This window comes from Vigna unguiculata, chromosome 3 (assembly GCF_004118075.2).
Source record: "Vigna unguiculata cultivar IT97K-499-35 chromosome 3, ASM411807v1, whole genome shotgun sequence".
In the NCBI taxonomy this organism is placed as follows: Eukaryota; Viridiplantae; Streptophyta; class Magnoliopsida; order Fabales; family Fabaceae; genus Vigna; species Vigna unguiculata.
The window spans coordinates 45,278,423-45,302,735 of NC_040281.1; the positions used below are offsets into that span (position 1 = coordinate 45,278,423).

The 24,313-nt window shown below is 34.4% G+C and overlaps 1 protein-coding gene across 1 annotated transcript; it reads left to right on the forward strand.

Moving 5' to 3' along the window:
- The first annotated feature begins 3,571 nt into the window (after nt 1-3,571).
- LOC114175482 lies at nt 3,572-8,818 on the forward strand. The gene is made up of 3 exons (XM_028060238.1): nt 3,572-5,458; nt 5,507-8,083; nt 8,201-8,818. Exons 1-3 carry the CDS (start codon nt 3,572-3,574, stop codon nt 8,816-8,818), a joined length of 5,082 nt encoding a protein of 1,693 aa, XP_027916039.1.
- The last annotated feature ends 15,495 nt before the right edge of the window (nt 8,819-24,313 follow it).

Below are 24,313 nucleotides of genomic sequence, written 5' to 3' on the forward strand. Positions count from 1 at the left end.
GTCATATATAACAAATTAGACCACCTTATTATATAGGTTGGTAGTGTTGGATAAAACCTATGATCGGAATTAGCGGCTTCATGAGGATGTTATTGGGTTGCGTGTTGTCTTGGAACCTTCTTTCTGTTGGGTCAAGCTACCTAGCTTCCTTCGTTTGCAAGTCGCAAATGGCGTGACAAGCTTGGAATCGTGAACGAGAATGATAGTTTTTTGGCTCCGAGTGCCCCAACTATGACAAAAGTCCATGCACTTAATAATTATCTTCTGATCCCGAGCAAGTGAGAGAAAAGAAGAGAGATAGGTCAAGATTGTTACACTCAGAATTTGTAGGGCGAAGTAGTGGATAATTAGGAACAAAGTTGTGTTTTCTTATCATGTACACTTTTGTGGAATATAGAATGTGCATGTCTAATTGATTTCCAACATGTATTTTAGTGTGTTTGGACAAACTAACTAGAAAGACATGGGAATAGGTTTTGTGTTATTATTTTTTTTTAGAATTAAGACATTGACATAGGAATAAAATATGGTGCTCCCCACCACCAGTGTTTGTATTATGGTCCAAATAAAGGACGAAAATGGGAAGTGTAATTTTGATTTTAAGCCCGCTTGTTTGGGGACATGGGTGGTTCATGTATTGACATTTCGAAATGTTCTTTCCTTGTCCCCTACACTGCTTTGGCCTTTCCTCTTGGTCCTTTTCATTTTGGTTTGCAGAGTTTTTCTCTTAGATTTTGGACCACTCCAACAGAATGAAAGCCCGTCGTGGTTATGCCATCGCTGCAGCAGCACTTGTTGCAACTAACGTTGGAGAAGATGATGGAAAAGTTCGCGTAAGGATGATCATGATTATATTATAACATCGTTGGAGAAACCTCAGTGCAATGTCACTTCTTTCTCTTTACAAATGCAAATCCCTTGTACTTTACAAAAGCATATGACGCGGTTTAATTCTCTAAAGTCAGAACAATAGATATACAACAAAAGTTTATACTATAGAGGACTATATCATTCATCACTTTACCATGATGTTTATAACCAATTAAACTTGATTGAATATGAAATTTAAAAAATCTTCAATAAAAGTTGAAAGGTGTTTGACACAAATACCACAAGAAAATTTTCTTAAAAACAAAACTTCATATATTATATTTTCTAACCTGAAGAAAAACAATACATTAATTATTAGAAATAACATATGAACGCGTAAAAAATGCAGACATATTAAAATGAACTTATGAAATTACAAAATCCCCAACGAAATAAATACCAGATAACAAAATCACGTTTTGCCCATCTCCTCGTCAATAGATTCATTGTGGTTCTGACGCAGAGTTGTTCTAGTGTGGCGTGGCTCTTGTAGACTTCATTCTCGTCACTCTTGGGAGGTTTATGGGAAGGAAAAATGGAGACAGGAACACTTAGGTTCACAGAAGGGAGAGGAGATGGAAGACTAGGAAAAAAAGTGAAGTTGGGTTGCACGAGGAAGAAGGAAAAGAACACGATTTAGAAAGTTTCAGAATAGAAGTTGTGATTATTGGGAAGAAAAATTAATGTGTCTTAAATTAAAAATAAGAAAAGAAGAGATTAAAAAGAAAATTATTAAGTTCCGATTATAATGTGGGAATCTGATTTTGACCATTGAGAACAATTTTTTATTGTTTCCACAATATAAAGAGGGTGTACGTCGTAAAAGAATTTCAACATTCTTTCTATCTTCCAATGTTCTTTTAAAATTTTTTTATTTATTTATAGAATACCAATAATTTGTTTATTATTATTATAATAGTTTTTCATCTTTACGCATTTATTTAAATAAGTAATTGAAATTATTTTTAAATTAAAATACTATTATAGATTATCAATTATTGAAGTAATCATTTTTTAAAATTAATTAAATTTTAATTAGAAAGTATAATAAAATAATCAATTTTTTATTGATAACTATTATTTTATATCATAATAAAGTGTAAATATAAAATAATGTACTGTTTGAATATAATATAATATAATAGGACATTTTTCACATTTTTTAAGTGAAAAATAATTCATGTGAATTGTTTTTAATAGAGATATTATATCTATTAAAAAAATATGAATAATGAAAGGAGAAAAGATTGAGGTCCAAATTGGAAGGAGTAACTGTGTAGTAATTGGTTCTCCCACAAAAATATTTTTTTCATTCTTTTGCAAAAATCCATTGTTTGTGATGTTTATATCTCATAGACATTAGTAGTTCGGACGAGTTTTGTTTGTGGTGTTCATTTCTTGTATGGTGCATCAAAGCATGTTTGGAGACTACTTAACACCATTTAGGATATGTACGAGATTACTATGAGTTGCTTTGTGATCTTGTCCCATTTAGACACTATTGTAAACATTATGTGTGAGGGGTCATGGTTTTGAATACGAAAGATGTGTGTTATTTTGTTGCACAAAGTTAAATGACCTTTGTCCTCTCCAACATTGTTACTACGTACCATCTACAGTTTTCACATTCTCTCGTGACCACTAAGTTCATCCGTACAACTTAGGACTGTTTTACCATCAACACCAATGACTTAATCTGTTCACATAAAAGAAAGAAAAAAAATAATTAACTCTTCACGTAAAAGAAAGAAAAAAAACTAATCGGGGGTCGTCACCGATATTTACTTGAAAAACATCGAAAAGATCATTAGAAAAGATTGATATATGAGAAATTATATTTTTTAGCTCATGATTCTATTCGTACAGGGAATGTGTTACTGCATGACAATATCCATCATAAAGATAGTTACTTATAATTACTTAAGCATATTATTTATATTTCTTAAAATATTTTGTTCACAATAATAATTAAAACATTATTTTGAACAAAACAAAATCTATATTTTATTATTTTAAAAAATTAGGTATCATTATTATTGTTATTATTATGTAGAATTATATATATATATATATATATATATATATATATATATATATATATATATATATATATATATATATATATTGTCCTGGACCAGAGGAAGTCAGTTTAAGATAGAGAGGAGGAGGAGGAGATGTTGCCTCGGTATGGTGCCGAGAGTGGATATGGTATTAGGAGGAGTTGGAGTCAAACCGAGGGCATGAGAGGCTGGCATCTCGGTATTTCGTCTCGGTATGATGGCGAGGGGGGAGGCATCGATCAGTTTTATATTTAGTGATATCTTTTGTTAGTAGAGTGGTTATTATATTTTTTAGGTGTAGAAGATAGAAGATAATGCCGTTTCTGAAGAAAAGTGGTTATTTTTATGAAATATCTTAGAAGTAGATAAGTGGGGCTTTTTAGTTATTATTTGCTAAATCTTGGAGATCAATATTTTGTAACTGATTATAATATAAATAAGAGTATTACTCCCATGGTCAAGGGACAGAGTTTTTTTGGCCTAAGCAAGTCATAAAACTTTCTTTTTGTTTTGGTGAGGAATTATCCCGTATTTTTCTGAACCATACATTGGCGCCCACCGTGGGGTACGGTAAAACTCGATCCTTACCCCATCAAGATAAAAAACAGTAATAGAAAAAAGCGGGGGATACGAATCGGAAGATGAACAGAGGCAGAGGAGCACCCCGTGAAGGGCCTACCAGACAACAAATAATGCAAAGCATACTGGAGCTACAAAGGCAGAATGAGGAGATTAGGATGAAGGCGGAGACTGATCAGGCTCAGCTTGAAAAGGAGAGAGAGGAAACTCGCAAGAAAGCAGAAGAAGACTTACAGGTGTTAAGGGAAGAAGCTTTGGGAGAAAGAGAGAGATTGCGGAAAGATGCAGAGGAAACGCATCAGCGTTTGGAAGAAGCACTGCGACAGCAAGAACAGTTGCGGAAGGCAAACGAAGATATGCAAAGCAGATTGGAGTCTGCCAGGCCTGGTTTCCGTTATCCATCTCGGCTTAATTCCGACGTGAGCGATACCAATCCTTTGGTAGATGCGATCATGAGCGAGCCGATCCCACAGAATTTCGTAATTCCCAAAATCACGCCTTTCACAGGGAATTCCGATCCAGAATTGCATCTAAAAGCTTTCCAGGCTCGGATGATGATATCAGGTGGCAATGATGCCGTACGTTGCAAAATGTTTGTGGGCACACTGACAGAAATTGCCCTAAAGTGGTTTAACACTATACCTAATTCGTCCATCAGCTCCTTCCATGACTTCAAGCGTCTTTTCCTGGAGAGATTCTCAGCAAATAGAGCCAAACCAGTGGAGATGGCAGACATGTTCGATATAAGGCAAACCGCCGAAGAGACGTTAAAGCAATTTCTTAATCGATTCACCAATATCAGCATGAGGCTGATAGACCCTAACGAGGGTTTGCTGGTAAAAACCTTTATGAAAGGACTTCGAGCCAGCTCGTTCGGTGAGTCCCTGTACCGATATCCGCCGAAAAGCCTTACAGAGATAAGACAAAGGGCGGCTGTGGAGATAGAGACTGAGGAAGCCATGCGCCACAAAAAGTTAGGAGACAAAAAACCGGTGACTCATTCCAGGAGTGAAAGAGATATGAGACCTTATCGAAGAGAAAGGACGCCTCCCAAAATGAAAACAGATCGGCGTTTTGTCCCTTATGTGGCACAACGGAGGACCGATTGTCCGCAAGGGCAAAGAATACCGAATCTCAAGGTGCCGATGGCCCAAGTCTTGGAGGATGTGGAGGTAACTAGACATTTGCGCTATCCTGACGTCGCGGGGAGAACACTCGGTAATAGATTGGATGCTTGGTGTGAGTTTCACCAAACCAGAGGCCATGACACCAACTACTGTTATGGTTTACGTTATCAACTTTCTGTTTTGGCAAACCGGGGACTCCTGGCAAAATTCATGAAGTCGGGTGCTGATGAGAAATCACCTGAGATCCGCATGGCTCCCGATATACATGAGACACCCATTTTGGGGGATTTCAATACAATAGCAGGAGGTTTTGCGGGAGGAGGCTCGACCAGCTCGGCCAGGAAACGATATGTAAGGAGTGTCATAACCACAGCCACGATGGACAAGCCAAGGCAAGCTCCCGACATAACATTTTCAAATGATGATTTGAAAGGGGTAATCCCACATGAAGATGATCCCATAGTGGTCTCGGTGATTATGATGGGAAAGAATGTCCACAGGGTGCTGATTGATCAGGGGAGTTCTGCTGACGTGATGTTTTGGAGTACTTTCGTAGGCTTACAAATACCGATAGATCAATTGAAACCATTTGATGGAGTGCTTGTCGGTTTTTCTGGAGATCAAGTGGAGGTTAAAGGATATGTTGATCTCAGAACAACTTTCAAAGACAAGGAAGATGCAAAGACCGTATTTATACGCTACATAGTAGTTAATACCCCTTCATCATACAATTTGCTGTTGGGAAGGCCTTCTCTCAATAAGTTAAGGGCTGTGATATCAACAATACACTTAAAGATGAAATTTCCCTCGGAGGAGGGGAAAGTACTCACTTTAGCTGTAAACTAGGAGACCGCTCGTAAATGTTACGAGGACAGTCTGAGGTTAAGGAGAAAAGTAGCATACTCAGTGAGCACAGCTGGAGTAGTATTGGATCCTGAGTTAGATCCAAGATTGGTGCACTCTGAGAGAAGGCCTCAGCCTGTGGGAGAGGTGAAGGAGGTACTTATAGATGGGAAGAAGTTGAGAATTGGGGGTGATCTGAGTCAGGAGCAAGAACAACAGCTCATCCAAGTGCTGAAGAGGAATCTTTCTTCATTCGCTTGGAGTGTGACTGATATGTCGGGGATTGATCCCGACTTTCTATGCCACAAGCTTAATATTAACCCATTGGCTAAGCCTAAAGTTCAGAAGCGTAGGCGGTTGAGCGGAGACCGAGCTCAGGCAGCTACTGAGGAGATACATAAATTATTAGAAGCGGCTCATATCCGAGAGATACAATATCCGACCTGGTTAGCAAATGTAGTGATGGTGAAGAAGTCCAATGGGAGATGGAGGATGTGTGTGGATTTCACGGATTTGAACAATGCCTGCCCAAAGGATTCGTATCCTTTGCCTAATATAGATGCACTAGTTGATAGCGCATCGGGCTGTGCTTTGCTAAGTTTTTTAGATGCTTATTCGGGCTATAATCAAATCAAGATGCACTGGTCAGATGAAGATAAGACGGCGTTTATGGGAGGAACAACGAATTATTGTTATCGAGTAATGCCGTTTGGGTTAAAAAATGCGGGAGCTACTTATCAGAGACTGATGGATCGGATCTTAGCGCCTATGTTGGGAAGAAATGTTCATGCGTATGTGGACGACATGGTGGTCACCTCGGTGGAAGAGAGGAAGCATGAGGAGGATTTGGAGGAATTATTTGTTACTATTAGCAAGTACAGACTTAAGCTCAATCCCGAGAAGTGTGCTTTTGGGGTTAAAGCTGGAAAGTTTCTGGGTTTTCTACTCACCGAGAGGGGGATAGAAGCCAATCCTGATAAATGTGCAGCTATTATAAATATGAGGAGTCCTAGTAACGTAAAGGAGGTACAAAGGCTGACGGGGAGAATGGCGGCCTTGTCTCGTTTTCTTGCCAAAAGTGGGGATCGGGGTTTTCCTTACTTTCAATGTTTGAAGAAGAATGAGCGATTTCAATGGACTGATCGGTGTGAGGAGGCATTCCAAAAATTGAAAGAATATATGAGCAAACCGCCGGTGTTGTGTAAGCCGGAAAAAGGTGCTGAGTTGTCCTTATACATATCGGTAACCGAACATGCTGTTAGCTCGGTTTTAGTCAGAGAGAGTGATGGGGACCAGAAACCAGTGTATTTTGTGAGCAAAGTGCTCTATGGTGCCGAGGTGAGGTATCCCACTATAGAGAAAGCCGCATTGGCAGTGGTTGTTTCAGCTCGGCGTCTGAGACATTATTTTCAGAATCATGGTGTCAAAGTGATGACGGATCTTCCCATTAGGTACATCTTGCAAAAACCTGATATATCAGGCAGGTTGGTTAAATGGGCGATAGAGCTGTCAGAGTATGGACTACAGTATGAGTCACGAGGGCCAATCAAGGCCCAGTTCTTAGCTGATTTTGTGGTGGAATTGTCTGAGCCGCCTGTGGAGAATCAGGGTGTAGGGGAGATAATGTGGATATTGTCAGTGGATGGAGCTTCTAATTTAAGGGGTAGTGGCGCTGGTATCGTTTTGGAAGGGCCGGAAGGGGTACTAATTGAACAATCCCTGAGGTTTGCTTTCAAAGCTAGTAATAATCAAGCGGAGTATGAGGCTTTGATAGCTGGTATGCTTCTAGCTAAAGAGATGGGGATCACCAGATTGTTGGTTAAAAGTGACTCTGCATTGGTGGCAGGTCAGGTAAATGGAGAATTTCAAGCTCGCGATCCGCAATTGGCTAAGTATTTGGGAGTTGTTCAAGCTATTGCGAAGAACTTCGTTCTCTTTGAATTCGTGCATGTTCCGAGAGAGCAGAATTCCCGAGCTGATTTGTTATCCAAGTTGGCTAGTTGTTCGAAACCGGGGCAACATAAATCAGTGATAAGGGAAACATTAATAGCTCCTCGGATTGACGCGCAGGAAAAACATCAAGTGCTGGAGATTTTGGCAACCGAAGAATCTTGGATGGCACCTTTTAAGAGTTATCTTGCGGATGGTAAATTACCTAAGGATTCCAACGAATCACAGAAGATAAAGAAAAACTCAAGCAGATATACACTGATAGATGGTCACTTATTTAGATATGGGTATTCCAGACCTTTGTTGATTTGCGTGGGAAGGAAGGAAGCAGATCGGCTTATGGCCGAGCTCCATGAGGGAATTTGTGGGAGTCATGTAGGGGGAAGAGCATTGATGCTGCGAACAATCCGAGGAGGGTTCTTCTGGCCTACTATGAAAAGTGATTGTATAGAGTACATCAGGAAATGTGAATCATGTCAGAAACATGCCGATTGGAGTCGTGCTCCGCCAGAGATACTGCACTCTATTAGTACACCTTGGCCTTTTCACACTTGGGGAATAGACATCTTAGGTCCGTTTCCCAAGGCGGTGAGGCAATTCAAGTTTTTGATCGTGGCTGTAGAATATTTTACGAAGTGGATTGAAGCTGAGCCGGTTGCTATCATCTCGGGTGGGTGAATCCGAGAGTTTATTTGGAAGAATATAATATGTCGATTTGGGGTACCACGTCGGATTATTTCAGACAATGGGACTCAGTTTGCATGCTCGCAGGTGAAGCAGTTGTGCGCGGAAATAGGGATTAAACAGGTCTTCTCGTCGGTAGAGCATCCTCAGATAAATGGGCAGGCGGAAGCAGCTAATAGGGTGATATTAAGGGGATTGAAGCGGAGATTGGCGGCGACAAAGGGGGAATGGCCAAATGAGATACCTCGGGTGCTGTGGGCTTATCATACTACTCCTCAGACGACTACCCGAGAGACTCCCTTTTCTCTGGTATATGGTACTGATGCAATGGTTCCAATTGAGGTCATGGAAAACACTGGGAGAGCGAGGTTGTTTGATGAGGAGATTTCTGAGGTTGGTTTGCGGGCAAACCTTGACGTTATAGATGAGGTTCGGGATTTGGCTCAGATTTCTAATGAGGCAATGAAGAGAAGGTTAGAGCGAAGGTACAAGACTAAGGTGGTACCTCGGAAGTTCCAAGAACAAGATCTGGTATTGAGGAAAGCGCAATTAATTCAGATGGATAGCAAATTGGCCCCGAAGTGGACTGGGCCCTATCGTGTTAGACAAGTGTTGGGAGAAGGAGCTTATAAATTGGAGACCTTAGAGGGGAAGGAAATTCCGCGAACATGGAATGCGGCTAATTTACGTTTTTATTTTAGTTGAAGTTTGTTTAAGTTGTTTTGCTTTTTATAAGAACATTTATGTTTTGATTTCTAATACTACAATATTGTTGTTTCACCTGTTTTATTCCGAGTTTATACACTCGATGTAAAATTCCGAGTTTATACACTCGATGTAAAATTCCGAGTTTATACACTCGATGTAAACTTCCGAGTTTATACACTCGATGTAAACTTCCGAGTTTATACACTCGATGTAAACTTCCGAGTTTATACACTCGATGTAAAATTCCGAGTTTATACACTCGATGTAAACTTCCGAGTTTATACACTCGATGTAAAATTCCGAGTTTATACACTCGATGTAAAATTCTGAGTTTATACACTCGATGTAAAATTCTGAGTTTATACACTCGATGTAAAATTATGAGTTTATACACTCGATGTAAACTTCCGAGTTTATACACTCGATGTAAACTTCCGAGTTTATACACTTGATGTAAAATTCCGAGTTTATACACTCGATGTAAAATTTCGAGTTTATACACTCGATGTAAAATTCCGAGTTTATACACTCGATGTAAACTTCCGAGTTTATACACTCGATGTAAACTTCCGAGTTTATACACTCGATGTAAACTTCCGAGTTTATACACTCGATGTAAACTTCCGAGTTTATACACTCGATGTAAACTTCCGAGTTTATACACTCGATGTAAAATTCCGAGTTTATACACTCGATGTAAAATTCCGAGTTTATACACTCGATGTAAACTTCCGAGTTTATACACTCGATGTAAAATTCCGAGTTTATATACTCGATGTAAAATTCTGAGTTCATACACTCGATGTAAAATTCCGAGTTCATACACTCGATGTAAAATTCCGAGTTCATACACTCGATGTAAAATTCCGAGTTTATACACTCGATGTAAAATTTCGAGTTTATACACTCGAGGTTAAAAGAAGTTTCGTTCTGGTGTTTACAGGGTGAAGAGGTTGGTTTGTAAGCAGGAATGAGAGCTCAGTTTATAAACGAGTTGGTAGTGGTTTCGTTCTGGTGTTTGCAGGGTGAAGAGTTTGGTTTATAAGCAGGAATGAGAGCTCGGTTTATAAACGAGTTGGTAGTGGTTTCGTTCTGGTGTTTGCAGGGTGAAGAGGTTGGTTTGTAAGCAGGAATGAGAGCTCGGTTTATAAACGAGTTGGTAGTGGTTTCGTTCTGGTGTTTGCAGGGTGAAGAGGTTGGTTTGTAAGCAGGAATGAGAGCTCAGTTTATAAATGAGTTGGTAGTAGTCTCATGTTGGTGTTTGCAGGGTGGAGGACTTGGTCTGTAAGCAGGTTCTTATTTGATTTAAGTTTGCTGATTAACAAACTCGGTTTATAAACGAGTTGGTATTAGTCTCATGTTGGTGTTTGCAGGGTGGAGAACTTGGTCTGTAAGCAGGTTCTTATTTTATTTAAGTTTGCTGATTAACAAACTCGGTTTGTAAACGAGTAGGTATTAGTTTCATCTTGGTGTTTACGGGATTGAGAGCTCAATTTGTAAACGAGTTGGTAGGGGTTTCGTTTTGGTGTTTGCAAGGTGGAGAGCTTGGTCTGTAAGCAGGTTCTTATTTTATTTAAGTTTGCTGATTAACAAACTCGGTTTGTAAACGAGTTGGTATTGGTCTCATGTTGGTGTTTGCAGGGTGGAGAACTTGGTCTGTAAGCAGGTTCTTATTTTATTTAAGTTTGCTGATTAACAAACTCGGTTTGTAAACGAGTAGGTATTAGTTTCATCTTGGTGTTTACGGGATTGAGAGCTCAATTTATAAACGAGTTGGTATCGGTTTTCTTTGGGTGTTTGCAGAAATGAGAGTTTAAGTTAAAAACGAGTTAGTGGTAGTTTCATAGTTGTGTTACCAAAGTTAGGAGCTTGATTTGTAAGTAGTTTCTTGTTTAGTTTAATTGGTGTTTGTAGGGTTAAGGGTTTAATGTATAAACAAGTTATTGTTTGAGATATCGGTTTGTAAACGAATTATCATGAGTATATATGTCTAGTCGATAAAAGGATTATCTAGTCGGATTGATTGCTGTAACATGCGAAAGAAGAGAATTGGGAAAGTAAAAATGAAGTTCAAAATACAAAGTATCAAGTAAGAGTTGGGGAGTAGAAATATAGAACTAAGCAAGTTAAAAAGCTTGGGGAGTAAAGGGAGAGCGAGGAAAAGGGACGCCTAGTCGTCAATATCGACGAGCTGTCCATCAACCACTGTCTTGGAAATGTCCACTGGCGACAAATCTGCATCGGGGTAAAGAGCTCGGACTTGTTCCAGGGCTAGTTGGAATCCCATATTTAGTGAGGAACCGATCTGATCTTTGAGGAGTTCGGAGTTGTGGAGAAAATCCTTTTCTTTGAGAGCCCAGCTTTCTTTCTCGGCTTCAAGGGCTTTTAGCTGATTCTGCAGATCGGCAAGTAATTCATCTGATTTTTTGGCTTGGGTGGTCAGTTCGGCAACTTCATTGGTTAGGCGGGAAGTTTCAGTTTTGGAAAGGGCCAAGGCTCGGTCCTTCTGTTCTAGGTCAAGGGACTTCTGGGTGGATTGAAGATTGAATTGGTCCATTAGCATGATGTTGGATGCTTCTGCTTTGTGGAGATCAGCCAGGAGATTTTCATGAAGAGTTTGGAGGTCTTGGGATCTTAGTAAATTAACATCATGGCGGAGGTAATTGTGCTTTCGGCTATGTTGGGAATGAAGGAATTGAGGATGCCAGAAGCTTAGTTCAGTATCCTCCGTGGCGTGAAGTGAGGCTATTGGAGTTTGGGAGGTTGAGTGCTGGGAGGTGCTTTCGACGATTCTCTTGCCTCGGGCTCTAGATCGTCGGGTCAAGGCTTCGAGGTCGGGTTCCGAGGTTTCTTCATTGAGTTCAATGCGGGGAGGAGGAGGAGCTAAAGGACTGGCACCAGGAGTGGAGGTCTTTTGCCTTTTGAGTTGGCGGGCTCGTTTCAACATATCTTCGTGGGACATCGCCATCAGGCTATCTGTAAAAATAATCAAAGTCGGTTAGAAGGAGAGAGTCAGTAATAAATCTGTTATAATGAAGGAACGGTTATAAGGTGAGTACCGATGTGGAATTTTAGGTCTACTACTCGGAATTCCAGCTCTAAAAGTTTTCGAGTATCAAAAACAACATCCAGTTGTTCCAGCATCAGGCAGTCTTTTTTCTCGGAGGGGTCCAAGTCGTCTAATTGCCGAGGGGATTGAAGATTAGGGGATTGGCACCAGTATAAGGGAAAGCCTTCTAAAAGGGAAGGACTCTGGTCGGGGGCGACTATTTTTATGAAGATACCTTTAAAGCCTTTGTAAGAAGAATTGTATAAGGTTAGAAGGGCTCGACCGCTGACTCCGCTAAGGGAGGCTAGAAGATGTTTGTGGGGGGATCGCAACTCGAAGAAGTAGAGAAACATATTGCTTGAGGGGGTAATACCAAAGTGGGTGCATAAAATTTGAAATGCACGAACGAAGGCCCAGCTGTTGGGGTGAAGTTGACTAGGCGAGACATTCAAAACAGTGAGGAGTTCCTTTTCAAAGGTGTTAAATGGTAGGCGTAAACCTAATTTCTCGAATAAGGTAACATACATAAAGGTAAATTTGTAAGGGGAAATAGGGAACAAGTTGCCGTCCCTACAGATGGGTTCGTCATTGTCGCAAGCAATTACAGTTACGTCAGACTCGTTGCTCTTACACAGTGTTTGATGGCGTCTAAAAGCCCTAACCCTAGTCAGGGTGGTCATGGTGGAGGTTTCTCGCCGTAAGGCCAGAGGGGCCCAAGAATAGAGGGCATTGTAATGGTCGTTCATGAAAGGCGTTTAAACTATACGAAAGAAAGGGTTTTTTCTCGAAATAAGTTAGGGTGATTGAAAAAGAAGGTGCAAGGTGCAAGCTAAAACACAGTACACAGATAATGTATAAGGAACCAGAACAAAGAACCGGAAAATGCAGTCGTAAAAATTTGAAAAGGGGAAAAGAGGAGGTACCTGGAGAAAGAAAATGGCGGTTGAGCAAGATGTTGGGAGGTGAAAGGTTTGAGTGAAGAGTGAAGTGAAGGCAGGGGAGTAAAGAAATGATTAATGGAGGGAGTGAAAAAGGGGGAATTAAGTGTCGTTTAATATTCAAAAAAGGGGAAGTTGAAGGATTGACCATTGGATGGTTTACACGTGGGAGCGCGAATGCAGGAAGTAATGGCAGATAAGTTACGTGTGGATGCGTAACTGTAGGAAGTAATGATGAATTTACGGGAAGTGGTGAAGGACAGGGGTGATAAGACAAATTCTGCTCTCTTCGTCTTAAAGCCGAGATCGTGCACAATTTGGAGAGCTATGTCTTGGACCAGAGGAAGTCGGTTTAAGATAGAGAGGAGGAGGAGGAGATGTTGCCTCGGTATGGTGCCGAGAGTGGATATGGTATTAGGAGGAGTTGGAGTCAAACCGAGGGCATGAGAGGTTGGCATCTCGGTATTTCGTCTTGGTATGATGGCGAGGGGGGAGGCATCAATCAGTTTTATATTTAGTGATATCTTTTGTTAGTAGAGTGGTTATTATATTTTTTAGGTGTAGAAGATAGAAGATAATGCCGTTTCTGAAGAAAAGTGGTTATTTTTATGAAATATCTTAGAAGTAGATAAGTGGGGCTTTTTAGTTATTATTTGCTAAATCTTGGAGATCAATATTTTGTAACTGATTATAATATAAATAAGAGTATTACTCCCATGGTCAAGGGACAGAGTTTTTTTGGCCTAAGCAAGTCATAAAACTTTCTTTTTGTTTTGGTGAGGAATTATCCCGTATTTTTCTGAACCAGAACATATATATATATATATATATATATATATATATATATATATATATATATATATATATATATATATATATATATATATATATATATATATATATATATATATATATTTCAACTCTATGATCTATCTGAAAAAAATTACGATTGTTTTTTACTTTGAATCCCTTCTGAATATTAAATAAGAAAATAAGATAAAAAATGCGAAATTAGATAGAAATGATCTACACCACAATCTAACATATTGATAAATAAAGAAAAACTTATCACAAAGATGTTACTTCCTGATAAGAACTGATAATAAAAATGTCACAATCGATAAAATTGATAAGTCAAGAAAGATTTCTCACAAAAAGATTACTTATTGATAAGAATTAATAATAGAGACGAGACAATCAATAAAAATTTTCTCATAAAACTTTTTATCCTAAATAGCATTCATTTTCACCTTTGAAAATAGGAAGGTTGTGCTCAGGTGAGTCCATTTTTTTTTTCTTCACCGATATTTACTATTTGCACCTAATATGTTGTTTTTTTTTAATTTTATTTTTTAAATTAATTGTGTAAAGTGTGGATTAGGTTGATACTAACGTTTTATTTTATATAAAAATAATAATAATACTTGGCGTACCGTTTGTCACGGAAAATAAATTTTGACGTCATTAGAAAAGTAGGATCAAAACTAATACTTTTAAAAATACAGGACGGCATACAAGTTTAGACCTAAGACTATTTTCAATTTTAGGTTAAATTTTAGGGAAAAAACATATTTTTTTCCTTTTTTAAAAAATGTTCTTGCATACCTATTGGGAGGTAGATATACCGAAGACAGAAGAAACAACATTATTACCATACGACATGCTTCAGATGGCAACTTAATTAAAGAGAATCAAAGGATTATGTTAATATTTTTTACAAATTAAAATTAATCAAAATATAAAGATAAATTAGCAAGGAATTTAACTTTAAAAATGTTATCACTTAAATATTTTTTATTTTCACTTTAAGCAAAATTATTGATATACTTAAACATTCTTGCTTAAATGTTATTTCTATTTGACTTCGAATTACTTAATTAAGAAAAAAATTATAGATTCTTACATCATCTTACTTAAGCACAAAATAATATTCGTTTAAGAACCGTCCTTGAAGTCAATATACAGATAACACAATTTTTATTTGAATACAAATACAAGTTTTTCTTACTAATATAATTCAAATTCTTTTTGTGATGGTTTTTGTAAGAAAGTAGCTAAAAATGATGTAATTTTATTTTAAAGTTTATTACAATTATTTACTAACCAATATTTATAATGAACTTTACAATCTTATCACAAAATTGATCACAATTTGTAATAGATTGATTGTTGAAAGTACTTGATAATAGAAAAAATGTTAGCAAGACTAACTTGTTAATTAAATTTTAAGAGAATATTTTAATTACTGAATATTTCGATTTATTAATCCGGTAAAAGTAACATGAACAACCAAATTAAAAATTTCTTATCTTCTTGTAGTATTACACTTTTTAAATTTATCGCGTACTATATATACTATTTACTTTAGCTTTTGATAAAAAAAAATATATATTAAAAATAGAAAAGCTGAAAAATTAATTTAAAAAGTTTAATTATTTTCACCTAAAACTATGTTGTTTATTCGCAAAGCAATTTTTTAATAGAATATTCAAGTATATTATTTTTATTAACCAAGTTATCAACAAATTATGCTTAGCTGCTTTTAACTGATGGGTTTAACCAATTACGTAATAGCCTCGGTTTGCTTGGGTGTTATAATTATACCAGATTTTTGTTTCTCTTATCATACCACTTCATTTTTATTTTTATTTTCTTCTCTCTTTTTATTACAGAATACTCAACTTCCAATTTGTTTCTTTGTCTTTTTCAAATTGACCTAGTAAAAAAAGAAAAAAACTCTCGAAAGCTTTATCATGTAGATTCGGCTTTATTTACTCTAATTTTACTACCAGCTTAAAATGCACAAAAAGAACTTATTAGAAGACACAAAGAAAAAAAATATAAAATAAATAAAACTATTTTAAATAAAAATGTAGTGAGGAAGGAAAAAAATGTGTATAGAATTTTTGGGTCGGTACTTTCAAACACAATTGGAGAAAAAGAGGACAGAATATTATTTTAAGAACATTTCACTAAAACAGATATTGAAATATTTTTCACAAATTATAAGTGTCCCTAAAATAGTCTAAAGTTTTGCAACAAGACGAGATCGTATTAATGTGAATTTTCAGCAGCCTAAAAAAAAAAAATAGTTGTCTATTTTAATTCAATAGTACATAAACCTTTCTCCAAGTAGCGACCCACAGTTGAATTGTGTTTTGTCCATGCAATGAAATTGTTGCATGACTTTGGAAAAGAGAAAAAGCCCTTGGCCACAAAAGTCACACTTTATAAAGTGACCACAGAAAGGGTCCTTCAGAAAAAAAACTACCCATTCTTTTCTCTACCCTTCGAAAGTGACATAGATGCTTTAAGAAAATCATTGGACCATTAGAGCACTAGCTACCATAGAACACAAATGTATTATATATGAAATGATTCAATATTTTATTCAGAGATGAAAATTTATATTTTTGAATTAAATGTTTAATTAGATTTTTTTTTAAGTATGGGGATGGGACTACTCTTACTTTACATAGTGATTATAAGAGATTGTTTACGTGTCTTCACGTTAAAAATGATAAATGATTTAATTAAATTTATTTATTTTTTATAAATTTGAATACTTTTAATTAAATTTTTACTAAAAAATGTTATATTGAATATTTAAAATTTATATTTTTTAATTGAGTCTATATCAATAATTATAATGATGTGATAGTCTAATCTTAAAGTTTTATTATCTTTCTCATTGTTGGATTTTTATATGATTGATTTTATTTTTACTTTAGTATTTAATTTGTAAAATGAAATTATGTTATTTTTTTATAAAGAAAATTAGGATTATCTTTAATTTTAATTATCCAAGTTCGTTTTATTTTGCTAGAGATTATAAAATTAAATCAAGTGTCATCTCAATTGAATTGACGATAAAGACTCGATTACAAAATATAAGGATTTTAGATACTCAATAAATTTTTTTTAAAAAGAACTCAATTTCAAATTTATAAATGTGTGATAAGTCCAATGATCAATCTAGTCACTAATAGGTCCAACGAGATAGGATCAGTGTTGTTCCATTTATTTAAAGTGTGAAGGTTTCAAGGAAGACATAAGACTATTTATGACTAGTAAATAGCGGTGGATTTTGACCAAAGTAATATAATTTTCAGATTATTAAATTCGATCATTAGTATAATGCTTTAAAAAATAGCTTTTCACTAATGCAGTTTTGTGATTTTACTTCGCTTTATATGCTTCGATTTTTCTACAACCGAAGCATATAATGATGCGGTGACATTTTTGCAATTTTTGTCGACTTTTCTGACTCGGTTCTCTTAATACCTGAAGCCGAAAATAGTATTCTGCTTCGGTTTTGAGCCAACCGGTGCCTATAACTCCTTTTTGCCTCGGCTTAGTGGACTCGGTGCCTATAAGTCTATTCAAATTTCAAATTCGCGAATTGTAGAGGCGCAGCGTCACTGTTCATCTTCTTCCTCCAAAGTTTCTGGTTTCTCTCGCTGCCAGCCACTCTTCTCCATTTCCATCAAGCCTCCTGCATGCCTCCTTCTCCAAAACAGCTACCGTTGCAACACCACCTTCTTGCTGGCAAGCCACCCCTTTTCTGGCAAAAACCAAAAAATGCGTTTGGTTAGTGTTTTCCTGATCTTTTTTTTTTCTCGCTTTTTCTATATATATAATTTTTTTTTGTGATTTTTTTTTTGCGTTTTGTTTAGGTTTTAATTACTTTACTTTTTTTCTGCTATTTTTGTTCTTAGGGTAGATATTCAGGGCGCTGCCACGCTGAGGAAAGTGCTCGGGAAGTCGACGGTGTTTGTGTTCGTGGAGCAAAGAGCGAGGTGGTTCTTGTGGAGAGACTCGTGGACCAGCGACGAAGATGGCAGAGTTGCTGCTGGTGAGGATTGGCACCGCGAGAAAGGAGATGAAGCATGTGGAAGGGATTGGATTGGCCATTGGTGTTTTTCAGGGAATGACAGTTCCCCATCCTTTCCCTTTCTGCAACCTCAAACCTAGAATGTTCATTTTTTTTCTGCTATTGTTTAGGTCTTTTTTGTGAAGCCAAAAAGCAATTTTTATTTCAAAATTCAATGCCTATATGGCTTCGGTTCTCAACAGAACCGAGACATAATATGAAGTTTGTACTTCGGTTAAGACCCGAGGCCCAAGACTGACCCTTTTATGCATCGCTCTAATATGTCTCGGTTCTAGAACCGGGGCAAAATGGCAAAAATAACCGCTGCCAAAACTCCTTTCTGTATTAGTGTCTCTAACTTAACAATTTGATCTTTAGTATAATGTTTCAAAATATATGAAGAAGTAGGGTCTATCTTGTTTTCATCAATAATTTCTTTTTTATCATTTAAAAAATGAATTTATTCTTTTATTCTTTATCAATATACCTTCATTGTAAATAATATTAAAAAATAATTTATCATAATCCAATAAAAAATTAAGACACGTAATTATCAAAATAAAAATATATTATAGTCAAGTTACAATTAAAAATTGGTTATGAAAAAACACATAATACATTATTTATATTTCTTCTATATTCATAAAAAAATGAATATACAAAAAACTCATGAGAGAGACAAGAGATAAGAAAGAAATAGGATAAATGAGAAATGAGAGCAAAAATAATGCATTTGTGTGTTCAAAAACAAGAAGAAAATATGAGAGTGAGAGATGATTACAATTTGTGAAAAACTAAAAGGACAATGAGAAGAAAAATAAAAATTATCTTAATAAATATTTGGTTTAATTATTCTTTTGATTCATGTTTTTGTTTAAAAATATTAAGTTGGTCCTTCAGTTATTTGTCTCAATTTGGTCCCAATTTTTGAAAAATGAATACAATTTGGTCTTTTACGATAAATTTTCGTTAAATTTATTGAAACGGATCAATGACTTTTTCATTAACATTGAAACTCTTACTATGAATAATTTTCTTTGTTGGTGTAATTAACATAATCCTAGAGTCAATTTTTGGACAAAAACAAAACCAAAAGATAAATTAAACCTAAATATTTTTATTTTTTATTATATTTAGTTTTATATTTTATTATCTATTAACATTAAATGTTGTGCTTTATAAAAGAAATAAAAAAAATACATAATTTAATTTTCATCAATTCCTAAAATATATTACCTACAATTTAAAAAAATTCAAATATATTTATAATATATATATATATATATATATATATATATAAATATATAAATTGAAAAAATTTCAAAATTTTGGGGGACCATGGCCCCTCCCTGCCCCTAAGAAGATTCGTCCAACATTGAAGAGTGGGATGAAGAGTAAAAGACTATAATGAAACGATTTCTGGAAAAGAAGATGAGAAGGTAGGAAAATGGATGGTTACTAATGATAAGAGGAAAGATCCACTAAATGCTTTTGGATAACCAGTCCTAATCCAGTTAGATAGAACAATAAGAAACTTAGACTTTAACTAATTATTTTTTTCTACAAAAGACACTTAAGGAATGATGATGAAAAATAATAGTATATCACTCCAATTGATGGTAAAATAAAAGATTACACAAACTCAATTGAAAAATATAATTTTTTTAATACTTAATAAAGTGAAATTATTTTTAATAGAAACTTAATTGAAAACATTACAAGAAAATGTTACATTAACAACCAATGTTAGGATAAAAAGTTATTAGTCACTATAATGACCAATTTATATATCAATTTATAAAATAAAAAATTTTGGTTACTAAAATAGTCACTATTATAAATAAAAATTACAATTGGTAGCTAAATTTGTCATTAATTAATTAGATACTAATTTAGAAACCAATTTTTTTGGTAACAAAAACCTTGGTAGCTAATATTCAGTGACTAATTTTTTTTTGTACCTAAAACCTTGGTAATTGAATTTTAGAAACCAATTATAATTTTTTATTTATAATACTGATTATTTTAATCAATAATTTTTTATTTCGTAAATTGGTATCTAAATTGGTCACTATATTGATTAACAACATTTAATCACTAAAATTGATTGTTAATGAAACATTTTATTGTAGTGAAATATACAAAATTATTAAGATATTAAAAGATAATCAAACCCATACAAAATGGTATATTTTATATATTTTTATTTCGTAGCAACTGCAAACAAGTTTAAATTATAGAATATAATTATATGGAAAAAAAAATCTTATAAAGAATGATAGGAGGTAAAATGTTGTTCATTTTAAATTTTAATGATTCTCTAAAAAATTGGATTGATATATATTCTACAAAATCTTTGAATTGCATTGTAAATGTAAAAATCTTGTTGATGTATGATTTGCAGATATTTTCAAGGGCTTTTTGAATCTTGAAATGTCTTTACATCCTAAAAAAATATCTGAAATTTAACTCATCTAAACTTGTTTTAGGAAAAAATTATATTAACTATTGGAATGTTGTTTCAATTCAATTAAAAAATACCAGTTAGAGTAACCCGAAATAAGACTTTTATCACTATTGAACACAACAAATAATGTTTTGTTTTGTTTCAAAGATACATGTGAAAAGAAAACAAGATCCCTTTAATTCGTTGATTACTCCTTGAGATTCTTCATTTTGTTTTTGCGCTCCACACCCCGCAACTTTCCGTCTTCATCTTTTGATATTTTCTCACTCACTTTCTTTCTCTTAACATTTCAATTCATTCCACCGTCTAGCATGATTCACAAAGAGAAGACACAAAACATAAAGTTCTTTGTCCTTTAGGAGTTTCGGAATGTGATCAAAGTTCTTCAATTATATGTGTTTATTTTTCTTCTTCTTTTGATCCGTGAAGTTCCTTTTATAGGGTTGGATCCACCTTGCATGTGCTTCTAGGTTTGACCTAAAGTGAGGAGTCATTCGTTTACTTCACAAAAGGGATAATATCCCTAATCATATCCAATTATTCTTCTTATAGCAACTGTTCACCCAACGACTACCTCTTCCAACATGTCTCGACAACTTTTTAAATATTATTATTTAATTCATTTTATTTATGATACACAGATACAATGATACGTCAGTATATTTATTTTGAAAAATAAAATAAGATATTATATGTGATATATGCATATTAAAAAATATATAAAATTTTTAAAAAACACGATATGATTGATATTATGTGAATCTAAATTAAAATCATATTTATTAAATATTATCAAAATAAAAAATTATAAATTATTGTCATCATAAAAATAATATTATTTTATAGATTAGACAGTTCATTGATAAATATCAGTAAAATATTCTAAAGTATTGGATACATATATGTATCGGACACGGATACATGACTCAAATTCAAATACAGATGCATCGTAGATTTGTATATTTGTCACTTATTCATAGCATGTGTTTAATTAGTATGTTCATATTTTTTACACTATGGAAATACTAATTTGAGCTTTATTGCTCTTCAATACGTTTGTGCGCGCTATTTGACTGTTGTGAGAGATGTATATTTGAATATTCATGCCTAATTTTTGTCTTAGTGTTGTGTTAGGGACTCTTGGATCTCCATCATATAGGCACCCAACAAATCAACCTAAAATGTGATATAAATGTAATCAATATAGAAGTCACAAACATTAACTTTAGGCAAATGAGCTATTCTTGTTTAGAAATTAGTTAATACCAAAAATGCATAACCCTAGGTAGGGATGTAAAAGAAAATATAAACCAAACACAACCAAAAATATGATAGCACCTTCTTTGGTGAAAATTTTACCTTTTACAAATTTTTTTTTTCGTTTTATGTAAACATCTTGATGTTTATGTTATTTTATTATTATACATAATTTTTCTAAAATAGAGTTTATTTCCATATTAGGCTTTAGTGAGAAGTGGATTAATTGGATGAGGGGTTGTATTGAGCCATTAACAACTTTTGTTTTCGTTATTGGGAGAGGGTTATGCCAAGGTGACTCCTTAGTCTCATTCCTGTTCTTGATAGTTGTTAAAGGGCTTTTAGGATTGGTTAGACAAGCGGTACGAAAGAAAATGTTAGAGCAGTAATAGTGGAAGCTAATGTAATTACAGTTAACATTCTCCAGTTTGCAAATTATACTCTACTTTTGTGTGAGCCAGAGGTTCAAAACATTCTAGTGGTGAAGAGTATTCCTAGACTCTTCGAATTAGCTTCAGGTTTAAAGGTTAATTTTTCTAAGTGCAAGCTAGAAGAGGTGGGAGTGTAGTCTTATATGTTGCAGAGATCTTCTGGTATAGTGAACTGTAGTTAGGGTTGTCAAAATGAATTTCAACTCGTGAGTGAATCCGGCTCATCACGGTTCGTACCGGGTTGGGTTGAGAAAATTTTAGTTTTTTCAAAAGTGAGTTGAATTCAACCCGGCTCATTTAACCCACGGGTTAAACGGGTTCGAACCGGGTTGAAGGTAAATTGATTCACTTAACCCACCAACATTTTTTTAATTTTTAATAATTATTTACGTTGATACTTTAATCTTTAACTATGATATTTATAATAAATTACTCAAGCAACCATCTTATAAATAATTTTTTTTTTTAAATTAACATGACAAAAATGTGTAGTTTTTTATTTATATTTTGTTGAATAACATGATAAAAAATGTGTAATATTAGTCATGTTTTCTTGGACTATATGGACACTTTCTTGAAAACAATTCATCATATATTGGTGGTGAACATGATGAAGATATTGATTCTTGATTTTACTATAATTGTTATCTCATGGGTTTCTTAAAAAATTATTTAAATATTTGAATACTTAAAAATAAATAAATAAATATTTTTTTATATGGATTGGTGAGTCAATCCACTTAACCCACCAATCCGTGGTGGGTTGAGTCGGATTACAAAATTTCTGACTCACCATAAAGTGAGTCGGGTTAGATTCACTTATTTTCAACCTGGCTTGTAGTGAATCAATTCGTATGAATCGGGTTGGCTTATTATATGTGTAATCTTGTGAAGGAGTAGATAAAATGATATCGAAGGATTACATATGAAGCAAAACCTGCGAAGAGAATCAAGGGACTACACTTTTTTTTATTACAAGGTATGTAGTCTATGAGTGGATGCAAACACAACAGCCACGATTGTAGTGTATCTTCACTCAAATATAATATACACAGACATTTTGCCTCTTGGATTGCAACCTCAAGTATGCTGTGACATCCCTTGTGGTTGGAAACTTGTGTATTCATAAAGTGTAATATTCATGCTATATATACTATACTGTTCTTTTCTTATTGAGGAAGATCTAACGTATGTGATTTAGTCATTTGTATATATTTTGGTTTTTTATACAGGTTAGAACATCCCTAGTGTTTTATTATTTTATATATTATGCTGATAAAGAAAAAAACCCTAGTCATTTGTATATCATTATTACTTTATTTTCTCTCTCTCAAGTTAGTAGACGAGAGAACAAAGTGTACACACAAACATAAAATAAAGTGAAATTTGACTTTGGAAAAATGAGAGAGGAAACAAATGCAAAAGCCGCGAGTAGCGAAACCAAGAATTTGAAAAGAATAAAGAGAATGAGCTTGCTATAGATGGGAATGAAGATGGAAATTATGACTACAAGTGACGGTGTCAAATTTGGATGAAACATGATTGGCCTCTAATGATTACCTTTTGTTACAAAGCACTTGTTAAATTAAAGCTTGTAAAAGGCACTTTCATCATATGTTAAAGTAATCTTAGCCAACCATGCATAATGAGGGCACTGACTTCCACTCAAAACCCTAGTCTATATTATAAGGCAAAACTATTTTACTTTTGTGAGCCCACTCTATAAATCAAGGTTGGGTATCTCTTTTTTTTATCCCTTTTTAGTACTTAATGGAATCTTAACCTTTACAATATTCATAGTTTCTCTCGCCTTTGATGTGAAGGATTCATCATAATGTTTGGTGAGACATTTTTCACCTTCTCGGTGAATTTCAATTCAACCATGTTTTTTACTTAAATTCTTCTTTAACAGTTCATAACATTTTATATGCTTCTTTAAAAAATTTACAAAAAATTAAATAATAATTTCTGAAAATATAATTATGCAGATCAACCTTACATAAATGTACTCACTCTTTGCAGTTAAGGGGAAAAAAACTTATCTGAAACTTTTATATTGTAATATTTGTTAACTACGAGTTTTATCCTGTTTGATAGGATATATATTTTTTTATTAAGTTTATAAATATATGATAAACAATTTCAGATATATAAATGATAATTAAAAATCGAAATAAAACATTTTTTACACTTATAAATTATAATTTAGTTTGTAATCAGTGATTTATATTATGATGTAAAAACAAATTTTGACTATTAATAATTTAAAAATATTGAAATTTAATTTGAAAATGAAAAATGAAAGGGATGAACCGAAATAGCAAGAGGTTAAAAAAAATCTCTAATTAATTTATATATTTTATAGATTAGATTTTTTAATATTTTGTATTTCTCAGAGCTTAAAAAAGAGAATTTAACGACTGTCTATTTTAGTTGCTAAAAGATTAAAAATCGATCATAAATTTGTTAGTGATCGA